This window comes from Armigeres subalbatus, chromosome 3 (genome assembly GCF_024139115.2).
Source record: "Armigeres subalbatus isolate Guangzhou_Male chromosome 3, GZ_Asu_2, whole genome shotgun sequence".
In the NCBI taxonomy this organism is placed as follows: Eukaryota; Metazoa; Arthropoda; class Insecta; order Diptera; family Culicidae; genus Armigeres; species Armigeres subalbatus.
Genome location: NC_085141.1, coordinates 416,231,945 through 416,253,407, shown reverse-complemented (window position 1 = coordinate 416,253,407; position 21,463 = coordinate 416,231,945). Strand labels below are relative to the sequence as shown.

The 21,463-nt window shown below is 42.9% G+C and overlaps 1 protein-coding gene across 1 annotated transcript; it reads left to right on the top strand.

Annotated features, from left to right (window-relative positions):
• The first annotated feature begins 1,089 nt into the window (after positions 1–1,089).
• LOC134227260 (tRNA (uracil-5-)-methyltransferase homolog A) lies at positions 1,090–16,309 on the top strand. Its single transcript, XM_062708615.1, has 4 exons — positions 1,090–1,402; positions 1,870–3,184; positions 15,835–16,154; positions 16,218–16,309. Exons 1-3 carry the CDS (start codon positions 1,202–1,204, stop codon positions 16,146–16,148), a joined length of 1,830 nt encoding a protein of 609 aa, XP_062564599.1. The 5' UTR covers positions 1,090–1,201; the 3' UTR covers positions 16,149–16,154; positions 16,218–16,309.
• The last annotated feature ends 5,154 nt before the right edge of the window (positions 16,310–21,463 follow it).

Sequence of the window (21,463 nt, the reverse complement as noted above, 5' to 3'; positions counted from 1 at the left end):
AAGTAACCTTACACATTGGAAAAACTGGAAAGCCGGATTTTGGTCCCCGTGTCCCGTGTATTTTAAATGGGGCCGGCATTGTGATTATCCGTGCTCAATTTCGAATAATTAGTGCCCAACATCGCATAATATGTAAAACACGCGGGGAAAAAATTCGCGAACCAAATAACTTCTTAGATTCAACTATTAAAACTGCATAGATCAGTGGGAACTCGTTGTCTAAAATTAAATGGGTAATATATAAAACAAATTTCGTTTTCCAAAGCGACAAATTTCAACATTTAAAGCATTGGAAGTTTTGTTCAGAATCTTTCATTAATTGCAATTACTAATTCACCCTATCCATATGACGCTCCTGTCCGTTGTTTGTTGACAACAAAAGGACGAAACAAAAAAACATGGTTTCTACGGAGGAAAAGTGTGGCGGCAGTGTAGGATGACCCATTGTTTATGTTTCGAAGCGCCATCTGCGATTTGCAAGTGGGTACGCGAAACTAAGGCCAAATGTCAAGTTGTGGGGGGGTTGAAAATAAGTTACCTTGATTGATCCATTGCTTTTATTCTCTCCGCGTGTCTCTATAAAATGCCATCGTCTCTGCACACATGTGGTCACTCACAAATTTTCATGACCGGGTTTATTATTTTTTTCATTTCCATTTGTCCCCGGCTACTCCAAAACATAATTTGTTTAATTATTTGTGTTTACACGTGCGGCTTGTCGCTGTCACTTTACTGAATTGGCGCTTTGATGTTGCATGAAGAAGAAGAAGCAGAAAGATGATAATCGAAAAAATCTCCACGGGAAACCATACGGAGAAGTTTTTAAAATTCTTCTCAAAAATTCTAGAAGCAATTTAATTAAAAACGGTAAGCAGTACGGGGTTGGACTTTTCTGCTACTCTATAATAAACACAATATTTCTATTCGAAATTTTATTTTCTAATATTACACTTAAAACACAGTATAAGAAAAGTCCAACCCCGTACTGCTTACCGTTTTTAATTAAATGGATTCTAGAATTTTTGAGAAGAATTTTAAAAACTTCTCCGTATGGTTTCCCGTGGAGATTTTTTCGATTATCATCTTTCTGCTTCTTCTTCTTCATGCAACATCAAAGCGCCAATCTTTTGATTTGGATTTTATATCAGGATTTTATCAGACCTGTTTTATCCACAGCTAATTAAAAAGAACAAACTCAAAAATGCAAGTTGAAACTGAGGTGAGCGTTCCAATATCTGAAGCAAAGGCTGAAGATCGTGAAGTAGCATCTGAGGTAAAAGATGGGGAAGTAACCTCTGTGAAAGCGAAGGAGAATGAGTATGCTTATCTAGAAACGACAGGATTCACGTCGGAACGATTCAAGATTGAGATCCGGAATTTGCCTAAACATTATGGGGTTGCGGTAAGTATATTGGACCCGTAAAAATTAAGTTAGCAATATTGTTTGCCTCAAATTAAGTCTTGTATAGCCTTGCTGTTTTGCGTGATTCCTTGTCATGTTTTCCTACTGCTAAGGTTAAGGTACCGGCTTTGACCATTTCATTTCTTATTTTGATCTTTTACTTCTTCATTTCAACTGGAATTTGGCTTGCTTATCAATTAAGTATTCTTATCCAAATTTCTACAATTATTCTATTATTAACTAAAAGCATATCTAAGTCTAGCACCTTTTAAAAACGTATCGTTTGGTTATCGCAATGAATGCACTATACTGAGAGATTCAAGAATGTTTTCCATTCCAAAATCATCCTAGACCGAACCGAACTTCTTCTGAGACTTAATTAGTTAGGTATACACTACTGCTACGCTAAGAACTTTACATTAAACTAAATACATTCAATATATTTCTGTCTCGTAAATATCTAACAGGAATTAAAAAAGCTGCTCAACAATGAGTTGTCGCTTTCGACGAACAAGATCAAAATCATGCGACCAGGTTGTCCGTTTCTGTTCGTATGCTTCCGGGACGAGGAAGGACGTCAGGCAGCGATAAAAATAATAAACGGTTACACCTGGAAAAACAAGAAACTGCAAGCCTTCGAAGCAAAACCAGCTCCGGATCCGTTAATCAAGCGAAGAAATGAAGCGGCGGGTGCGGATGGAGTAGTCACCGTTAAAAAAAGGAAAACTCTCGAAGAATCGGTAACGGCCTTATCATATCTGAGCTACGAAGATCAGTTAGTACAAAAGCAATCGGAAATGAGAAATGTTCTTATCAATCTTGGAAAAGAAGTTTGGAAAACCTGTCCTGGTTTAAGATCTTTCGTTGAGCAGCAACGGAAGCTGTTCGATGGACTACCATGTAAATTGGAACGGATCCAGAAATCCCCTCAGATAGACGGATATCGCAATAAATGCGAGTTTTCGGTGGGGAAAGATGACCAGGGAGAAATTCGAGTCGGATTTCGCGTAGGGAGTTACTCAAATGGATTTCTGGATGTTGAATCACCCCAAAATTTGAAGAACATTTCCGACAAGATGAAGGAAACCGTTAAATTCTACGAAGAATTTGTTCGTGGGTCAGAGTATGACGTGTATAGTCCTGAGACATATCAGGGCTGTTTTCGGCAGCTAACTGTCCGTACTTCCAGCAGCACGGGAGAAGTCATGGTAGTCATTGGGATTCATCCTCAATCAATGACTGAAGAAGAACTTCTTAAATTCAAATCATCGGTTGTAGAGTATTTCACATTAGACAATGTGAAGGCCATCGGAATAAGTTCCATTTATCTGGAAAAAATAGGAAAACGGATATCGGGACAGACAGTGAACCCGATTGAGCATCTGCACGGAAATACACATATCGTAGAAGTGATCCATGGGTTGAAGTTTCGCATCAGCCCGCTAGCATTTTTCCAGATTAACACTCCCAGCGCTGAGGTGCTCTACCAGTGTGCAATTGACCTCGCAGAATCAACCCCACAAACTAGTGTTCTGGATATCTGTTGTGGAACGGGTACGATTGGATTGTGTTTCGCCAAGCACTGCAAACAGGTGTTGGGCGTTGAGCTTATCCCTCAAGCAATCGAAGATGCAAAGTATAACGCCGAATTGAACGAAATCGAAAATTGTAAATTCTTTGCCGGAAATGCTGACGATTTGATAACGTCGCTTATTCGAAATGCCAACATTGAAACCGGAGAGAACTTGGTGGCGATCGTGGATCCTCCGCGAGCTGGATTGCGTAAGTAGAAAAACTACTTGTTTAAGGTTGTATAGTTTTTTTTTTAAAGGTCGGTTCGTAAAAATTTTCATTTTTTTAAACAGCTAATTTATTAATTTCAATTTAATACATATTAGTGTTTAGCCTAGAATGTAACATTGGCTCATCACGCAAAATAATCAATAATTAAGCTATAATACATCGTTTTATAAATATCACTGCTTCTTTTAAAAAAGTAATCAAGCATAATTTATTTAAATTAGGCTAGAATTCACAATTTTCATAAGTATAGCGACACGATTAACCAAAACGTTTTGGGGCAATATTTAGAGCCCTCGTTGCCAAATTACATCTTACGATTTTTATTTGAAGCACCACAATAATAATTGTCTACCTTACGGATTTTACAAACGATTTATAGTGAAAATGCACCAGCATTTCATGGGCTGAAAAAGCATCCACCATCAGAGCTAAGATTGAGAAGAATTTTCCGAACATAAAGTTCATTTCTATCAAGTCTTTTGATTGCCTGCGTAAGATATTGTGCACAATTAATTTTTTTTTGTGTCTTTATTAAGAAGACTTTCAGCCCTAGGCTGGCTCGTCCCGGAAAACAATTAATTGTTTTTGACTACTTGGCGTAATAACCAAAAATAAGGAAGTCGTCTGGCGGCATAATTAGGTTAGGCAGTGGTCCCCAGCATGCTTAATATCAAGGGCCGCACAGAACATTAAAGCTGTCGAAGTGGGACTTCCACATAAGGTTGAAAACTTATAAGGTCGAACACTAAAGGCTGAAAACGTAAAAATCTTACATAAGGCTTAATAACAAAAGGCTGAAAATCGTGAAAACCCGATTTTAGTGGAAGAATTCACATTTGATGTCAATAGGGGCACAAACTAAAATGATCCAAAACTCCTCTTGTGACTTCTTGTTGTCTTTCAATTTTTATATGGAATTCTCATTTTTTAGTCTGTACAGCTGTACAGAAAGGAACAAGACTTGATTGTTCTTGTATTTGCTTTTTGATTCCTGCCAAGATTACTTTATTATTTTCTATTTTTTATTCTTCTCTCTTCTGCCTTCTTTTTTCCTACTTCATTCTCCCTTTTTTCTTCTTCCTTCTTTTTTCTTGACTTTTTCAATCTTTCCTAGTTCCTTCTTCTTCTCGGTTTCTTTCTTCCTTCTTCGTTCTACCTTCTCTCTTATTAGTTCTTCCTCCATAGTTCTTCCTTCTCAATTCCTCATTCCTTGTTCCCATTTCCTTCTTCTGCCTTCCTTGATCCTTATTTCTTCTTCCTACTCCTTTTTTCTTTTCTTCTTCTTTCTTCATTCTACCCTTTTGCTTTCTTATTTCTTCCTTTTCCATGTTTTTCTTTCTTTTCCTTGTTTTTTCTTCTTTCTACCTTCTTCCTTTCTGTCTTTTTTCCTTTACCTTCTTCCAGTGGCGGCGCGTAGCCTCACTTCTTACCTGTGCACTGTCACAAAAAATGAAAACTTTGATATTTTGACAGCCCAAATGAAAAATAAAATTATCAGAGTCACTTGTCATAAGACGAGTTTGTACAATCCCATTGAATTCCACCACTTAATTGTATCTTGAAAGATTTCAACCTCAACAGGCCGTCTTCAGTGTCTCGTACTTGACTCGACTCAAGTACGTCGTCGACTCAAGTACGAGACACTGAAGACGGCCTTACTGTTGAGGTTGAAAAACGTATCTGTCAAGATACAATTAAGTGGTGGAATTCAATGGGATTGTACAAACTCGTCTTATGACAAGTGAAGACATTCCACTAAAAAGCTCAAAATAATTTTCTTAACATTATCAGAGTCGTTTAATCTGATCGAAATCTAGTTATTCTATGCATTTTCGCGCACCAATTCCTCAAATTTAAATCCAGTGCACAGGTAGATTGAGGTTAGGGAAACGCCACTGCCTTTTTCCTTTTCCTAGTTTCTTCTTCCGTTTTCTCTATTCTTTCTTCATTCTACCTTCTTCCTTCTTTCTTCATTCTTCTTTTTCTTTATCTTTCTTTCGTCCTTTCTTCTTTTTTTCCTCCTTCTTACTTCTCCCTTAGTCCTCAATCTTTATATCTTCTTTCGTCCTGCTTTATTCATCCTTCATTTCCTTCCTATTTTCCTTTTTCCTTTTTCTTTCTTCCTTCTTTCTTCTACTTTATTTTCATTCTTGTTCCTTCTTCTTTCTTCACTCTTCATTCTTCCATCTTTATCCTACCTTCTTCTGTCTTCCTTCTTGCTTCATCATTATTCCTTCTTCCACCTTTATATTACTTTTTCTTCTTCCTTCTTCTAGGTTCTTTCTTCAATCTTTCATCGTTTTCCTTTTCCATTCTTCCGTCTTCTTTCTCCCTTCTTCCTTTTTCCTTCTGTTTTTCTTCTTCCTTGTTTTTTCTCGTCTTATTTTTTTTTATTTTTTTTTTATCTTTATTAAAGAGATTTTAAGCCCAGGGCTGGCTCATCTCTATCATTATTTCTTCTTCCATCTTTATCTTCCTTTTTCCTTTTTCTATGTCTTCTTACTTCTTTTTTCTTCCGTCCTTCTTCTCTGTGCAATTTTTCATTTTTATTCTTATTCTTTATTCTTTATTTTCTATTCTTTCTTCTTTATTCTTTATCCTTTATTCATTTCATTTCATTTCATTTCATTTATTTAGTTAACATCTAAACAGATAACACTGAATCAACAATTTGACGCCACAATACACGGTTCGAGGCCGCATCTCTCCATCCTCGGATACGCCCCACGCTCGCCAAGTCGTTCTGCACCTGGTCTGCCCATCTCGCTCGCTGCGCTCCACGCCGTCTCGTACCTGCCGGATCGGAAGCGAACACCATCTTTGCAGGGTTGCTGTCCGGCATTCTTGCAACATGTCCTGCCCATCGTACCCTTCCGGCTTTAGCTACCTTCTGGATACTGGGTTCGCCGTAGAGTTGGGCGAGGTCATGGTTCATTCTTCGCCGCCACACACCGTCTTCTTGCACACCGCTAAAGATGGTCCTAAGCACCCGTCTCTCGAATATTCCGAGTGCTTGCAAGTCCTCCTCGAGCATTGTCCATGTTTCATGTCCGTAGAGGACTACCGGTCTTATTAACGTCTTGTACATGACACATTTGGTGCGGTGGCGAATCTTTTTCGACCGCAGTTTCTTCTGGAGCCCGTAGTAGGCCCGACTTCCACAGATGATGCGCCTTCGTATTTCACGACTAACGTTGTTGTCAGCCGTTAGCAAGGATCCGAGGTAGACGAATTCCTCGACCACCTCGAAGGTATCCCCGTCTATCGTAACACTGCTTCCCAGGCGGGCCCTGTCGCGCTCGGTTCCGCCCACAAGCATGTACTTTGTCTTTGACGCATTCACCACCAGTCCAACTTTTGTTGCTTCACGTTTCAGGCGGGTGTACAGTTCTACCACCTTTGCAAATGTTCAACCGACAATGTCCATGTCATCCGCGAAGCAAATAAATTGACTGGATCTGTTGAAAATCGTACCCCGGCTGTTACACCCGGCTCTCCGCATGACACCTTCTAGCGCAATGTTGAACAACAGGCACGAAAGTCCATCACCTTGTCTTAGTCCCCGGCGCGATTCGAACGAACAGGAGTGTTCGCCCGAGATCTTCACACAGTTTTGCACACCATCCACCGTTGCTTTGATCAGTCTGGTAAGCTTCCCAGGGAAGCTGTTCTCGTCCATAATTTTCCATAGCTCTACACGGTCTATACTGTCGTATGCCGCCTTGAAATCAACGAACAGATGGTGCGTTGGGACCTGGTATTCACGGCATTTTTGAAGGATTTGCCGTACAGTAAAGATCTGGTCCGTTGTCGAGCGGGCGTCAACGAAGCCGGCTTGATAACTTCCCACGAACTCGTTCACTAATGGTGATAGACGAAGGAAGATGATCTGGGATATCCTTTATTCCTTTCCTTTATTCATTAATCTTTATTCTTTTTTTCGTTATTCTTTTTTCTGTATTCATTTTTCTCCATTATTTATTCAGCATTCTTTATTCTTTTTTCTTTATTATTCATCATTCTTTATTCCTTTTTTTAATTCTCTATACTTGATTCATCATTCTTTACTTTTTTTGTTTTTTATTTTTTATTCTTTATTCTTTATAATTTATTCTTTGTACTTTACTCTTTATTCTTTATTTTTAATTTTTTATTCTTAATTTTCTTCATTCTCTATTATTTATTCATTATTCCTTATTCTCTATTCTTTATTCACTATTCAACCTACCACTTAACATGGTTGGTACAACAACTCGTATTGTTGGGATTTATTTCATCCCTTCAAAAAGGACTTTCGGCCTTTCGCGATTTCAGCCTTATGAGCATTCAGCCTTAGAGTAGAGTGGGGCAAGAGTACGCATTTAGTTTTCAATCGATCATGTGAAAAACGCACTCTTACCCCACCGGTGGGGTAAGAGTGCGCATCGGGTGGGGTAAGAGTACGCAGTTCTCCAACCATGTGTTTCAAGTATATACTGACAAAAATAAAAGTAAATAACTCTTTTTCTCACGACTATTTTCAAAGATTTCAATAGGAAGGAATCACCTATAAAAACATGCTAGAACAAAAGTTATTTGGCATAGCTAAAATTAGTGGAAAACAAAAAAAAAGTTTGATTGTAAATCAATAGTAACTTGATTGTTTTCAATAGTTCAACTATTTTTACACAACATTGATTATATTTGCAGTCTAATGAAACCATAAAGTTGTGCCAAATACTGCATTTTGTTATTGAGATAATTCGATGAATGTTGGAAGGTGCAAAATTTGATGGAGCTCTACAGCTACCATGGGAAGGAAAGGGTTAATTGATGTTTATTGAAAGTATATTATAGAATGTTTAAAGATTACGTAACTCTGAAAGGGGGAGGGGGTCGTAGAAATATGAATTTTCAAATGAAACATTGTATTTTATTATATACAAAAAAAACTACAGAGGTAAAAATATACCAGGTTTCGCGAGGCTTGAACAAAGCAATTTTCTTTGAGGAAAAATTACTAATGAATTATTGGCAGTGGCTGATTTTCTACCCGCCGCTGTCACGTCCAGGCGCTATAGTATATGCGCAAAATAGCCAGCAAGAGTTAACCGCCAGAAATTTGTATGGCGAAAGTCATCTAACGCGGGTTTTCTCAAAATAAGAAACTTTTCATGAAAAACTATTTGGTACCGATTATGTAGGAAGGTGTCCGCTACCATGCCTACCAAATATTTTTTTGATGAAAGTGCTTAATTTTGAGAAATCGAACTTTAGATGCCTTTCGCCATACTGATTTCAGAAAGTTAACTCCTAGTGTGCCGCTGTAAGCACGCTCAAAGCAGGCGATTCATTACGAAACGGAAAATTTGACCATTTCATCACCCCTATCAAACCCGTTTTGTTTGAATCCTCTAAAAATTCTATAAATCGTCATACATCTTGCAACCCCTCCCAGCTCAGCGTAATTTATGAATGTTTCTTTTGATTAAAGGATTATCATTTAGATGGAATTGTGTTTTCGGACTATGTTGAGGTGTAGAACAATACCATATACAAGTTTATTAATTCCAACCCCCCACAACTTGACATTTGGCCTTAATTTTCCGTACCCGCACTTGCAAATCGCAGATGGCGCTTTGAAACATAAACAACGGGTCATTCTACGCTGCTGCCACACTTTTCCTCCTTAAAAACCATGTTTTTGCATTTCTCGTACAACAAAGTTGTACCGAAAGGCTATCATTTCACTCCAAAAACAAACTTTTTATAAAAGCCTCTGAGACCCATAGTATTATATACCAATCGACTCAGCTCGACGAGCTGAGCACATGTCTGTCTGTCCGTGTGTATGTGTTTTTTTTTCTTCCTAAACAATGGAGGGGGAATCTGCTCAACAGACATCCTGGGTTGACCAGGAAGTGCGGGGTTAGGGATCACCGAGGGAGGCAGGACTACATCCCCGACCCGCTAAACCGTTTCCATTGCCGCCAAGCCCATAGTCCCTTCGGTACAACCAGGAAGTAATGCTTCAAAGGGGGGCCAGTGCACAACGCACCCTCGAGGTTAGCTGCGTGTCCTTGTAGCACCGGACATCGTAACTCGCTTTTTTAGAAGAACACCATGGTATCGTGCCAGCGCGTTGCCGGCTTTCCAGGTGGCCTTACCACGCCCTATGTCCTCGGAAGGTGGGAAGGGTCGACTTCGCGCCTGCTTCCCTCTGCACGACTGGTATCAAGAATGATGATTCCGCGTGCACCCCAAATTGACCTTTCTGCGATAGGGCCTATTCGCCAGCACACAGAGGGACTTGCCGACGCGAGGCCTACGCCTCACAGTGGGACCAATTCCAAAAAAGACGGTCAAAAATGTTAGAAGTGAATAAAATGATCTAGCAGGCCACATATTATGATATTTCATTGAATGGATGGTTCATCTTCTCGGCATCGCCGACCCGTAAGCAAGAGATCCACTACCAGAACAAGAGGTGGGGCACCAGTCGTCGCAAGCACGCTAACGTTCTCAAAGACAACGTGCTTGCACCAAGTGGTGCCTCACCAAATATCAATGGCTGGCGCCGCCAGTGTAGAGTTCTATTTCTATGAGCACTTTCACAGGTATTAACTGCTACCTGTAATTACCAATTTCTGCCGCCTCACTGCAGTGCTAACGGAAAAATGTATTTCATTATTAGAAATTTGGAGAATGTATTTTGTTTCGTCCCTATACAAAGTAAAGCTGTAGAGGCGCAAATCGTTTCTTGATATTACGGTTCATGTGAAAAACTCATGATCTTTTTACAGAGTTAGTACGGAAAATTTGACGTAGGGGTCAAATAAAATACTCTCCCTGCATTGCGACTAAACATTACATGACTTGATAGTTTGTTGTTGGTTGTTGATTGGCAAGACCAAAACGACTGTCAGTAAAACCGAAATAACTGACCGGGCGGAGGGTGGCGGAACCTAATTTCTGCAGGATTGGATTCCTGACAAAAAAATTAAACTACAGTGTGAATTTCATTGATGGGTACCGATGGGTACCTTTTTGAATTTCACAATGAATACAGCAAGAAGATAATCTTATATATAAAATGAAATGGTATGTGTTCGTATCCACATAACTCGAAAACGGCTGAATGGATTTGCTTCATTCTTTCAGCAGATATATTCATCACCGTTTCTCACGTGTTTATATGATGGTTCCTCATGAGAAAATCACAAGTAAGATTGGGTAATTCATGAAAAACTAAAATTTAGTTCCGTATGGAAATTTTGCAAGGGCAGTTCTCGCCTACTATGCAGGACAACGTCTGCCGGGGCAACTAGTACAATATAAATTTTATACATAATAAAGACCGAGTACTTTCTGCGCGATCAAAAATAATTTACGAACGTATATGCGTGGCTTTATTAGTTTTTGGACTACACTTTGTGATGGTGCCAAATATAATAGGTTTGGGTGATGTATACGTCGTGGCCGACATAATGAAGCAGTGAGATAAATGTTACAAGATTTAACGGAATTAAAAATCGACAACATGCTCAACTTGTATTGACTGTGAAGGTAAGATCCACCCGAATAAAATGACTCAAAACTATGTTTACATCATCGTCAAGTGTTCTACTAACAACCCATGACTCAAGTTATCAATTTGGATCATTTTGAAAAAATGGTTTTTGACCGTCTTTTTGAAGATTGGTCCTTCTGTGCGTCTGCCCCAGCCTTGACGAGGACCCCTTTCCGTCCTCGGGCTCGGAACCCGCCCGGTTGACCGACGCAGCGAAAGCGACGATACCATGTTGTTCTTCGCGCGGCCACTTGTTCGATAAAAGGATCGAGTTCGACCACAGAGCATGACCACCGGTATGACCCATGAAGCCGACTCCGATCCCTTGGACCACCTCTTATTTGCGCCTGAACTAGCCATCCTTGAGTCCACGCGCCACCTTCTGTGTAGCTCCGAGACGATTGGGCGATAGCCGATAAAACCGCGTTCCAGCCAACTTCATCTTTACACATCCTCCGAAATAGGTTGTCCGGGGTAGTGTCCAGACCACATGTGGCAAGCATGTGGTCACGCATTGCGCAAAAACGTGAGCACACGAACAACACGTGTTCCGCCGTTTCCTCTAAACCTGCGCACACCAAACACTCGGGCGAGGCCGAGCAAGCCAGTTGCGTTACCTGCACTTTGATTTTGCAGCACGCTTAAACGCCGGGCACATCGAACCCCCCATGGGGTGCTTGCTGTTCACAGCTTTGCTGGAACAAATCAAACAATTGGGAGGGTTCGTGCAGCATTGTGCCTTATGTCCCTCCAATCCGCAGCGTCGGCAGAGATTGCTTCTGTCAGGGCCTTTGCAGTCCCATTGCTTGTGCCCCGGTTCCAGGCACTTGAAGCAAACTTCGGGTTGCTCGTATATGCGCACAGGGCATACCGACCATCCCACCTAGACGCTCCCTAACTTGACTACCTTGGAGGCGTCCGCTGCAGATAGCCGAACCAATGCTACCTGCGTCCCTGCCGGATCTTTCCGTAGCCGAACGGCTGCGGTGGGCGTCTCCACTTCACACTGTCGCCGCAGTGCCGTGACGAGCTCTTCGACTTCAGTGATCTCGTCCAGGTCTTTAACCCTTAGATTCACCTCCGTCGTGAGTGCCCTCACCTTGACCGTCTCGCCTAGGACCTCCTCCGCCAACTTCTTGTAGGCGGCGCCCTTTTGCGAGACGCCCGCTTTAGCTCGAGTATCATCTCGCCCATCCGGGTACGTCTTATTCGACGTACGTCGGCGCCGAGTTCACCGAGCTTGACGTCACTCCTCATCGCCTTCAAAACATCCGAGTACTTAGCCTCGTCCGCCGTGATGACTAGGGCATCGCCCCTGGAGCGATTGGCGCCTACCCTAGACTTCTTGCTATCCTCATTCGCCTGGGCCTTCTTTTCGGCCCTTGACGTCTTCGGTTTCCTCTTTTTCTTGACCAGGGTCCAGGAGGCGTCATCCCCCTCTATTTCTCTGGTCTGGTGCGGCTGAGAACTTTCAGCCTGCCGTAACCCCTTACCACCGTCTTTCCTGAGTGGACGGACCTTTCCAGGTCCTTCCTCCCCCGGTTTTGGAGCCCCAGCCCAGCCCCACTACCCTTGTTCGGGGTAGTAACCCTCCGCGTTTTGGAGCGACCCCCAGGGAGCTCATCCCCTGGAGACTGTCTCCCCTGTTTTTGTGTCTGCTCCGTTGGAGCAGTCACCCCCGACGTACCCGCAAATACTTGAGCCTCAGTCTGGGTAGACTTTGGCACCACCGTCTTCGCTGGCACGCCTTCGGTCGATTCGACCTTGCCCGAGTCCGCGAATCCTTGGGCCTCAGTCTGGGTAGACCTCGACTCCACCGATTTCACGGGTTTACACTTGGCCGTCCCGACCGCCCTCTCCAGCTTGGCGTCCAGCATCGACTTTCGAAGTTTCTGCAAGCTCCTCTTGAGGTCCTTGCTGATATTATGCTTCGATTACGCAAAGTCGATGATGGCGTCCAGCTGTTCCGTCGCCACCTCGAAGGCCGAAAGCCCATCGCGTTTGCGGTTCATCGCCTCCACAAGCCATGGGCCGTCAATAACCCCTACCGGCGTTTTTCTAGCCGAGAGAAAGGTTGAGTGACCCACGCTGGCGCTGCGCACTGAGCTGCCGACTATTGCCTCTGGCCTCCTAGGCGGAGACCTGAACAACCCACCTCTTGCGAAGGGGTTGTCGCCTACACTACTACCACTAATTGAAGATTTGACTTGGTTTTCCATTTTGGTCCCACGAGTTGCTCGGGAAAAGAGGTCCACGCCAGAGCCCAGCATGACGCGGTAAGGGACAATTACTGTGGAGGGTGCCCAGGTACCCCACAGGCTCCGTTAAAGGCCTAGCTTATTATTTCACCCCCCTGGCCATGCATCCCCTCGGCACGGGTCGCTTGACGCCTTGGGATTAGGGGTTAGGGACGATGGTCCCGGTCTAACTCGCAGTGGCCATGGGGAGGGGTCGTCAAGCCCTTGGACAAAGTCCCTGCTGCCCGGCGTGTGTATGTGTGTGTATGTGTGTGCGTATGTGTGTGCACAAAAGCTATAAAAAACATTAGACAACTTTTCGTATAGTAATCCTTAACCGATTTTCTCGCAACAAGTTTTTTTCGACAGGGGACAAAGCCTCGTTGATCACTATTAAATTTTATAACGATCGGTCATTGCGTTTAAAAGTTATGAAGAAAATTGTACATCGGACCATATAAACCCCATATAAGGTTGGTGTCTCATCTAAATGCGAGAAAGGCACCACCAACGCTAGGTGGATTGATCTGGTTTTTTTTTGTCTTTTGTTGTCACCAAACAACGGACAGGAGCGCCATGGATAGGTTGAATTCTGTTGCATTATATCGCTTCAGTGCTTTGTTCGCTAAGTGCTTTCTAACACTTATCGTTTAAAAGATACCTAACTAGTGATAATTTTCGATTTCTGTCCCTTTTTTCTTTGTTGTTGATTTTTATCCTTTCTAGAGTGCTTTGAGAATAGGTCGTATGTGCAAAAGAGAGCCTCTCTTCGGTTACATTCTCTTTCGATTATTACAAAGCTATACACAAATTTATGTTGGATTTTTTGGCAGATATCTAAAGACAATAACTTTGTCTAGCGTGCTAAAGTGAAAATGTAGCAGAAAATGCTAAACTTGCCGAACTATTAGCGAAAGAGAGCGTGAACAAAGAGAATCTCTCTTTTGCACATACGACCTATTCTCAAAGCAATCTAGCTTTGTAGTCTTATTTCGGTCGGAGATACGGGTTTAACAACAGAACTTAAAGGTTCGTACTGCCGTGAATCGCACATTTGCCCATATGCATAGGAAACCCAGCAAAGATGGGACAGATATGCGATTCACGACAGCATATGCGTACCCTTGCCCATTGGCGTAACTACAGGAAGGCTAGGGGGGCTTTAGCCCTACCTAGAATCAAATTAGCCCTCCCCTAGAATTTTTCCCACTTTTCATAAAAGTTGCTCATATCTAGCTCTCTGGTCATATAGATCATTGCGCGCGGCAAACCTAACCTCAATATTTTGACAGGCACTGGTCCTGTTGTTTACGTTTCGGACTTAAAATTTTTTTGATCCAAATTAAATCTGCATATTTCACGATGTTGAAGGTATTCCGTACATTCCGCATTAAAATATTGGCAATCATCGATAAGTTTAGGTAATTATCGATCAAAAAATCCAAAGAATGGTAGAAGTATCTCAAAATTAAAATAAAGTCGTCTGTAAACAATAGGACCAGTATCTGTCAAAAGTCGTGCGTGACGTCACTGTGCAATGGAGTATAAAGGCGTAACTGTAAGCAATGGATTCTCTTCATCATTTCTCTCTACGACCAAGTTGAATCTATTTTATCAATTTTTCAAACTTTGCACAATTGGTCGGGGTTCAACCAAACCGCAATCGACTGAATTGTAATATTTTGTTCGTAAAAAGACAATGGAAATAGTTTCATATCAATTCAAGTGTACATTAGGATATCCTCAGTTATGGGGTTGAGGGATATCTTATACGATTTGCGATCAACTAAATCTGCTAAACGAAAGTTTGGGCAGAAAAAACGGTGATTTTTCATTGGCGCTTGGTGTGTTTTGGCTGAAGCCCGACCAATTATTATATGCACTAGGTATCATTACTTGAGGAAGTTTAAGTAGGAACAGTGATTTCATTACTATGTCTGAAACTCGATTATGCATATATTCAACATGTGATAGATTTAGTTCGGAAAAGGTATTGGAGGATAACCGCCCCTTCGGTGGGCTTTGATCCCACGACCCCAGTACGCTAGACAGGTGCTTTCCCTACTAAGATACGAAGGACCTCCGTCGTCCTCCGCAGCTTAACGGGTACTGATGAAACCAAATTCCCAGAACCGGGCACCAGCCGAACTCTCGCAATACATTTTCAGTAGTAACTCTTTCATGTGTATTTTTGTACACATGCCAACCAAGTAGGATGAGTATTTAGTATTGTCCGGCTCCTGCACACTTGCTTCATCAGCAACGGCGCTCAATGTACCGCTAAGCTGCGGATGACGACGGAGGCCCTTCGTAGCTTAGTAGGGAAAGCACCTGTCTAGCGTACTGGTTTCGTGGGATCAAAGCCCACCGAAGGGGCGGTTACCCTCCAATATCTTTTCCGAACTGTGTTAACCACATGGTCTTATTTGTCTTTTTCAATAGCTCTACATTCCAATAGGAACTTAGCCTTCTTTTCAGCTTAGTATTCTATTGACATTTCCTTAGATCTAAGTTGAAAGCTCTTCTATGCCCGCTATTGTATGAGCATGTATCTTGTGTGGCAAGTACAATAGGTCCACCCGAAAACATCCTGGATCGGATCGAGAATCGATCTCGCCATCTTCGGATTTGCAATCACATGCCTTTGCTCGCGTGGCTGAATGGAGACCCCTCCAACGACATGATCAGCAAATCCATAATAGTAATAGGATGCATTCAATGAATACTAAGATACGAAGGATAATTTCTTTGTTTTAAAATTTGTTGCTAATGAAGCATAGTTCGTAGCTGGAAGTGCTGCCAAAATATAAAGCTAATCTTTTATTTTTCTACAATTCCTGCAGACGTCCGGTCGATTACTCAGCTGCGCAACGCTCGCGGCTTGAACCGGCTGGTTTACGTGTCTTGCTCGCCGTTAAGCGCTGTGAAAAATTGGGTTGATTTGATGCGACCTTGTTCGAAGGCAATGCGTGGCAGTCCATTCCTGCTCAAAAAGGCTATTCCTGTGGATTTGTTCCCGCACACACCACACGTCGAACTGGTTTTGTTGTTTGAGCGAGACACTGCCAAGGATGATGAGCCTGCGGATACAGTGGGCGTCGAAAGCGAGACGACAGAGAATGCTGTTAGCGATGATACGAAAACGACTGGAGAGTAACCAAAGGTAGATTAATCAGCATTACTATACATTGCGGTTTGAATAATAGAATTCAACTTTATATTGCAGGATAAATTTGAATTACATGAATAATTCTACATGTATACATATAAAGGTAAGTATTTCAGCATAATTATGTCGAATAAAAAAATTAAATTCTACTCAATTTTAATGTTAAATACGGAAAGAACCGCTCCTGAACCGTAAACGATAAAAAAGTTGATTTAAACTCAATATGTTTGCTTTATTCTGAAATTATTTTTTTTTTAAATCTTATTGAAACCAAAAGGGATATTAGCGTTTTGCCTTTCTCGTACAACTAAGTTGTACCGAAAGGCTATCATTTCACTCCGAAAACGAACTTTTTATAGAAGCCTCTGAGACCCATAGTATTATATACCAATCGACTCAGCTCGACGAGCTGAGCACATGTCTGTCTGTCCGTGTGTATGTATGTGTGTATGTGTGTGTGTATGTGTGTGCACAAAAGCTATAAAAAACATTAGACAACTTTTCGTATAGTAATCCTTAACCGATTTTCTCGCATTCGACATTCATTCGACAGGGGACAAAGTCTTGTTGATCAATATTGAATTTCATAACGATCGGTCATTGCGTTTCAAAGTTATGAAGAAAATGGTACATCGGACCATATAAACCCCATATAAGGTTGGTGTCTTAACTAAATGCGAGAAAGGCACCACCAACGCTAGGTGTATTAATCTGGGTTTTTTTTTTGACGAAATGTTGTAACGTTGATTGCAGATTATGTTAATCAGTTGCTAGAATCCGCGTCCAGTCGAGTCTGTCAATTGTGTCGTCAAGTTAATGCCAGAAGGGCTAGATAAATGTTCTTAAACAGTTAAAGTTAAACGTTCAACCTGTGCCACAGAATTGCAGGAAGGAGAATATTTATCGAGCCGACTGGCTACACAAATCGTAAGTTGGTGTCAATAATAATTTAGGGGTCGTCATTAATTACGTAAGCTTAAAAGAGTTCTTCTGAGAAAACCCCAATTGGGATTATGAGCAGCATCCACTCGAGATTCCAAGAAGCATTCACCCAGAATTCTGTAATATAGCAATATTCATTCGAAATTCTAAACAGATTCCGTCTGGAATTCTGAATAAATCCCCTTTTAGTTAATAATCAGACTCTGTTTAGTGTTTGAGATCCTGAAAAGAATCCAATCGGAGGCTATAATAGTTCAGTTTGCGGGAAACGGGTTTGACACCTGGAAGTTCCGTGTGGAAACCCAGTTAGCGGCTCACGGTATTCAGACATCGTTTTAACTGATCCACCAGCGATTACGCAGTCCGAAGATGTGAAGTTTTTCCGGTTTAAAGGATGACAGGACAAAGTCGTTGCTGGTTACCTTTAATGCGGATAGCGACCTGGAATACGCTGGGACAAGTCCACAGCAAAGGCCGTTGCGTTGACTAATCTGATTGGTTTAATCTGATTGGATCTCCATACATTCCGTAAACTCGCAAAAGCAGCCCTAGCCTTCTTGATCCGTGCTCCTATGTCGACCTTATGGTTCCACTGTCCGACGCTAACTGGTTGCCAAGATATTGAAAGTTTTCGACCTTCTCCACGGCTTGCCCGGCCACAGTAAGGTGGAGGGGTTGTTTGTGTTTACATACAACGATTTAGTTTTGTTGGCGTTGATGGTGAGACTAGCCGTTGAGGAGCGTTCGGACAGGTCGTTCAGCTTACTCTGCATATCAGAGAGCCGTTGTGCTAAAAAAGCAATATCATCAGCCAAATCGAAGTAGTTTATATACTCCACAGTAATAGGCTGCCAGGTCAGCCCACAGTTTGGTACATGGTCAATCGCACCCACCATGATCTCGTCGATTACGATGGGGAACAGTAGCGGAGATAGAATACATCCTTGAGTACCCGGAAGGGGTCAGGCAAAGCTCCGTTATGCAGGACTCTGCACGTAAAAGCTTTATACTGTGATGAAGCCGCAGATTTTATCCGGAACTCCCTTACGTCTAAGGGCGCCAACAGATTTTCGTGGTTCTGACGATCGAATGCTTTTTCGTAGTCAATGAATACCTGGTAGAGGGACTCTTGGAATTCGTTGACTAACTCCAGAATGATTCGGAGCTTGACAATATGACAATACATACATTCCTGGGCGTTATCCTGCCTGCTGCCGTCGGAGAGTCGAATCTATTTTCTCCTGTATGCGATATAGGATAACTTTGCACAGAACTTTGAGAACAATCAATGCACAGTAACATGATGCATTGCCGATTGTCGCACACAGCCAGATCTCCCTTATTGGGACCTTCACTAAGACGCCTGCATCCAGTCAGCCGGAAAAGTTGCGGCTTCCCAGATAGGCAGCATCCATAAATTACGTATTGCTTAGAGGGGGGGAGGGGGGTTGCTGAAAGTGTGACGATCCATACAAAATTTTCAGATATGACGAGATATTGATGGTTGGTCGGGCGTCGAAACTTGAAGAAGTTGTTTGAAGTGGTAGTTTCGGTTTATCAGTTGGGTGAATGAGTAACTGACCTGTCGCGTCTTTCACCGGCAGCCTCGGATTCATCCTTGCTCCACTCAGGCATCGTGAGATATCGTAGAGGGAGCGAATGTCGCCGGTTGTTGCAGATTTCTCCCCAGGCCAAGGAGTCCACCCACGCTCGCTTGTCTCGTCTACAGCAGCGTTTAACTTCCTTCTCTAGAGCCGAATACCGATGACGGGACTCGTACTTGGCTGCTTTGGTTTTCGCCCGCTCTATCCTGTCCTTTACTTCTCTACGCTATTCGATTTTCCGCCAAGTTGCATCCGTAATCCACTCCGTCCGCTGAGTGCGCAGCTCACACAGGTTATTCTCGCTTGTTTTGATAATGGCATTCTTGATGGCCGTCCACTGCTCTTCTAGGTACTCTTCTACCTTCCGGAACATCCGCTGCCCGAGTTCTCGAGTTCTTCGACGCGATGCCAGCGCTGCATTTATTCCGGACATTAAAAAGGCACCATCTCCATTTTTGACTTATGCAGATGTTGTCGATTTGATTTTCAGTTTGTTCATCACGAGAGACCCATGTGACTTTGTGCACTATCTCGTTGCGGTATGCATGCGCTACAAAACGATAGACTTGCCCTGGACTTGCCCAAGCAGATGGCTGGAGAGATATTCGATTCGCAATTGGTAGCACCGCAACCGCTGAACTTGGCACGGCACGGAATCAGAGAAATGACTGGTATGACGACGAATGTGAGCTGTTAGTGGAAGAGCAGAATGTACCGCATGGGCGGGATTGGTGCAACAACACACGAGAGCGAACGAGGCACGATACAAACGGACGCGGAACAGACAGAATTCGAGTTTCCGGAGGAAAAAGCGCCAGCAGGTAGATCGAAACCGTACAGAGACGGATCAATTGTACCGCGCTAATAATGCACGAAAGTTCTATGAGAAGCTGAACCGTTCGCGTAAGGGCCACGTGCCACAGCCTTATATGTTTAAGGACATAAACGGGAACCTTGGTAATTACCAAGGTTTGGAAGGATGAGGTTCTGCCGCAGGAGTGGATGGAAGGTGTCGTGTGTCCCATCTACAAAAGGGTTTGCAGCAACTACCGCGCAATCATACTGCTGAACGCCGCCTACAAGGTACTCTCCCAAATTTTATGGTGTCGACTAACACCAATTGCAAGAGAGTTCGTGGGGTAGTACCAGGTGGGATTTATGGGCGAACGCTCTAACACGGATCAGGTGTTCGCCTTTCGTCAGGTATTGCAGATATGCGGTAAATACAACGTGCCCACACATCATCTATTCATCGACTTCGAAGCCGCATATGATACAATCGATCGGGACCAGCTATGGCAGCTACAGAGAGTCATGGTCATATCATTTTGTTGCAGCCATTTGGGGCTACACAAAGAGTACCCCGGAAATTCCTCTGGAAATCACAAACAGACATTCTCCCGGCAATCCGTACAGCAACTTTTCCCGAAAATTTCTACCCGAAGTCTCCTAAAAATTTCTCAAGGTACTCACCCAAAATTCACCAAGAATTCTCCAGAATTACCTTCAGAGGATTTTGCCCGGAAATTCTTCCAAAAATACTACCGCTTTTAATTGCATATTATTCGGCAACTCGGCCGTACGAAAATCATTTTTTTGTTAAATATCTTGCATATGCACAGCACATGTTTCGAAATGGACAAATTGATATGAAATTTGCGAAAAAGAATTCACGTGTCTTGGAGGGACTCGAACTCTCAACATCTTCTTCTTCTTCTTATTGGCATTACATCCCTATTTTCTTCTGGAGCCCGTAGGATGCCCGACTTCCACAGATGATGCGCCTTCGTATTTCACGACTAACATTGTTATCAGCCGTTAGCAAGGATCCGAGGTAGACGAATTCCTTGACCACCTCGAAGGTATCCCCGTCTATCGTAACACTGCTTCCCAGGCGGGCCCTGTCGCGCTCGGTTCCGCCCACAAGCATGTACTTTGTCTTTGACGCATTCACCACCAGTCCAACTTTTGTTGCTTCACGTTTCAGGCGGGTGTACAGTTCTGCCACCTTTGCAAATGTTCGGCCGACAATGTCCATGTCATCCGCGAAATAAAAAAATTGACATGGATCTGTTGAAAATCGTACCCCGGCTGTTACACCCGGCTCTCTGCATGACACCTTCTAGTGCAATGTTGAACAACAGGCACGAAAGTCCTTGTCGTAGTCCCCGGCGCGATTCGAACGAACTGGAGTGTTCGCCCGAAATGTTCACACAGTTTTGCACACCATCCACCGTTGCTTTGATCAGTCTGGTAAGCTTCCCAGGGAAGCTGTTCTCGTCCATAATTTTCCATAGCTCTACGCGGTCTATACTGTCATATGCCGCCTTGAAATCAACGAACAGATGGTGCGTTGAGACCTGGTATTCACGGCATTTTTGAAGGATTTGCCGTAAAGTAAAGACCTGGTCCGTTGTCGAGCGGTCGTCAACGAAGCCGGCTTGATAACTTCCCACGAACTCATTCACTAATGGTGACAGACGACGGAAGATGATATGGGATATCACTTTATAGGCGGCATTAAGGATGGTGATCGTTCTATATCCTCGCACTCCGCTTCTTCCAGGCGGCGTTTCTTCTCCTGAAAAAGGCGGGTCTGCTGTCTCCGCTTCCGTCTATAACGTTCCACGTTCTGCCGGGTACCTTGCTGCAGCGGAGGATTAAATCCTTAAGAAATCCGCTAAAAGGTATTTCTGGTTAAAATTCCTTAAGAAATTTTTGGATGAATTCTTAAGCTAGAAGTACATTCGAAGGAAA

What these genes read in the sequence shown, in the direction of transcription:
- LOC134227260 (XM_062708615.1), top strand. Translation starts at nt 1,202, where the DNA reads ATGCAAGTTGAAACTGAGGTGAGCGTTCCAATATCTGAAGCAAAGGCT. An exon ending in CTAAACATTATGGGGTTGCG is followed by an intron (nt 1,403 to 1,869) that starts GTAAGTATATTG and finishes AATATCTAACAG; the next exon opens with GAATTAAAAAAGCTGCTCAA. An exon ending in TCCTCCGCGAGCTGGATTGC is followed by an intron (nt 3,185 to 15,834) that starts GTAAGTAGAAAA and finishes CAATTCCTGCAG; the next exon opens with ACGTCCGGTCGATTACTCAG.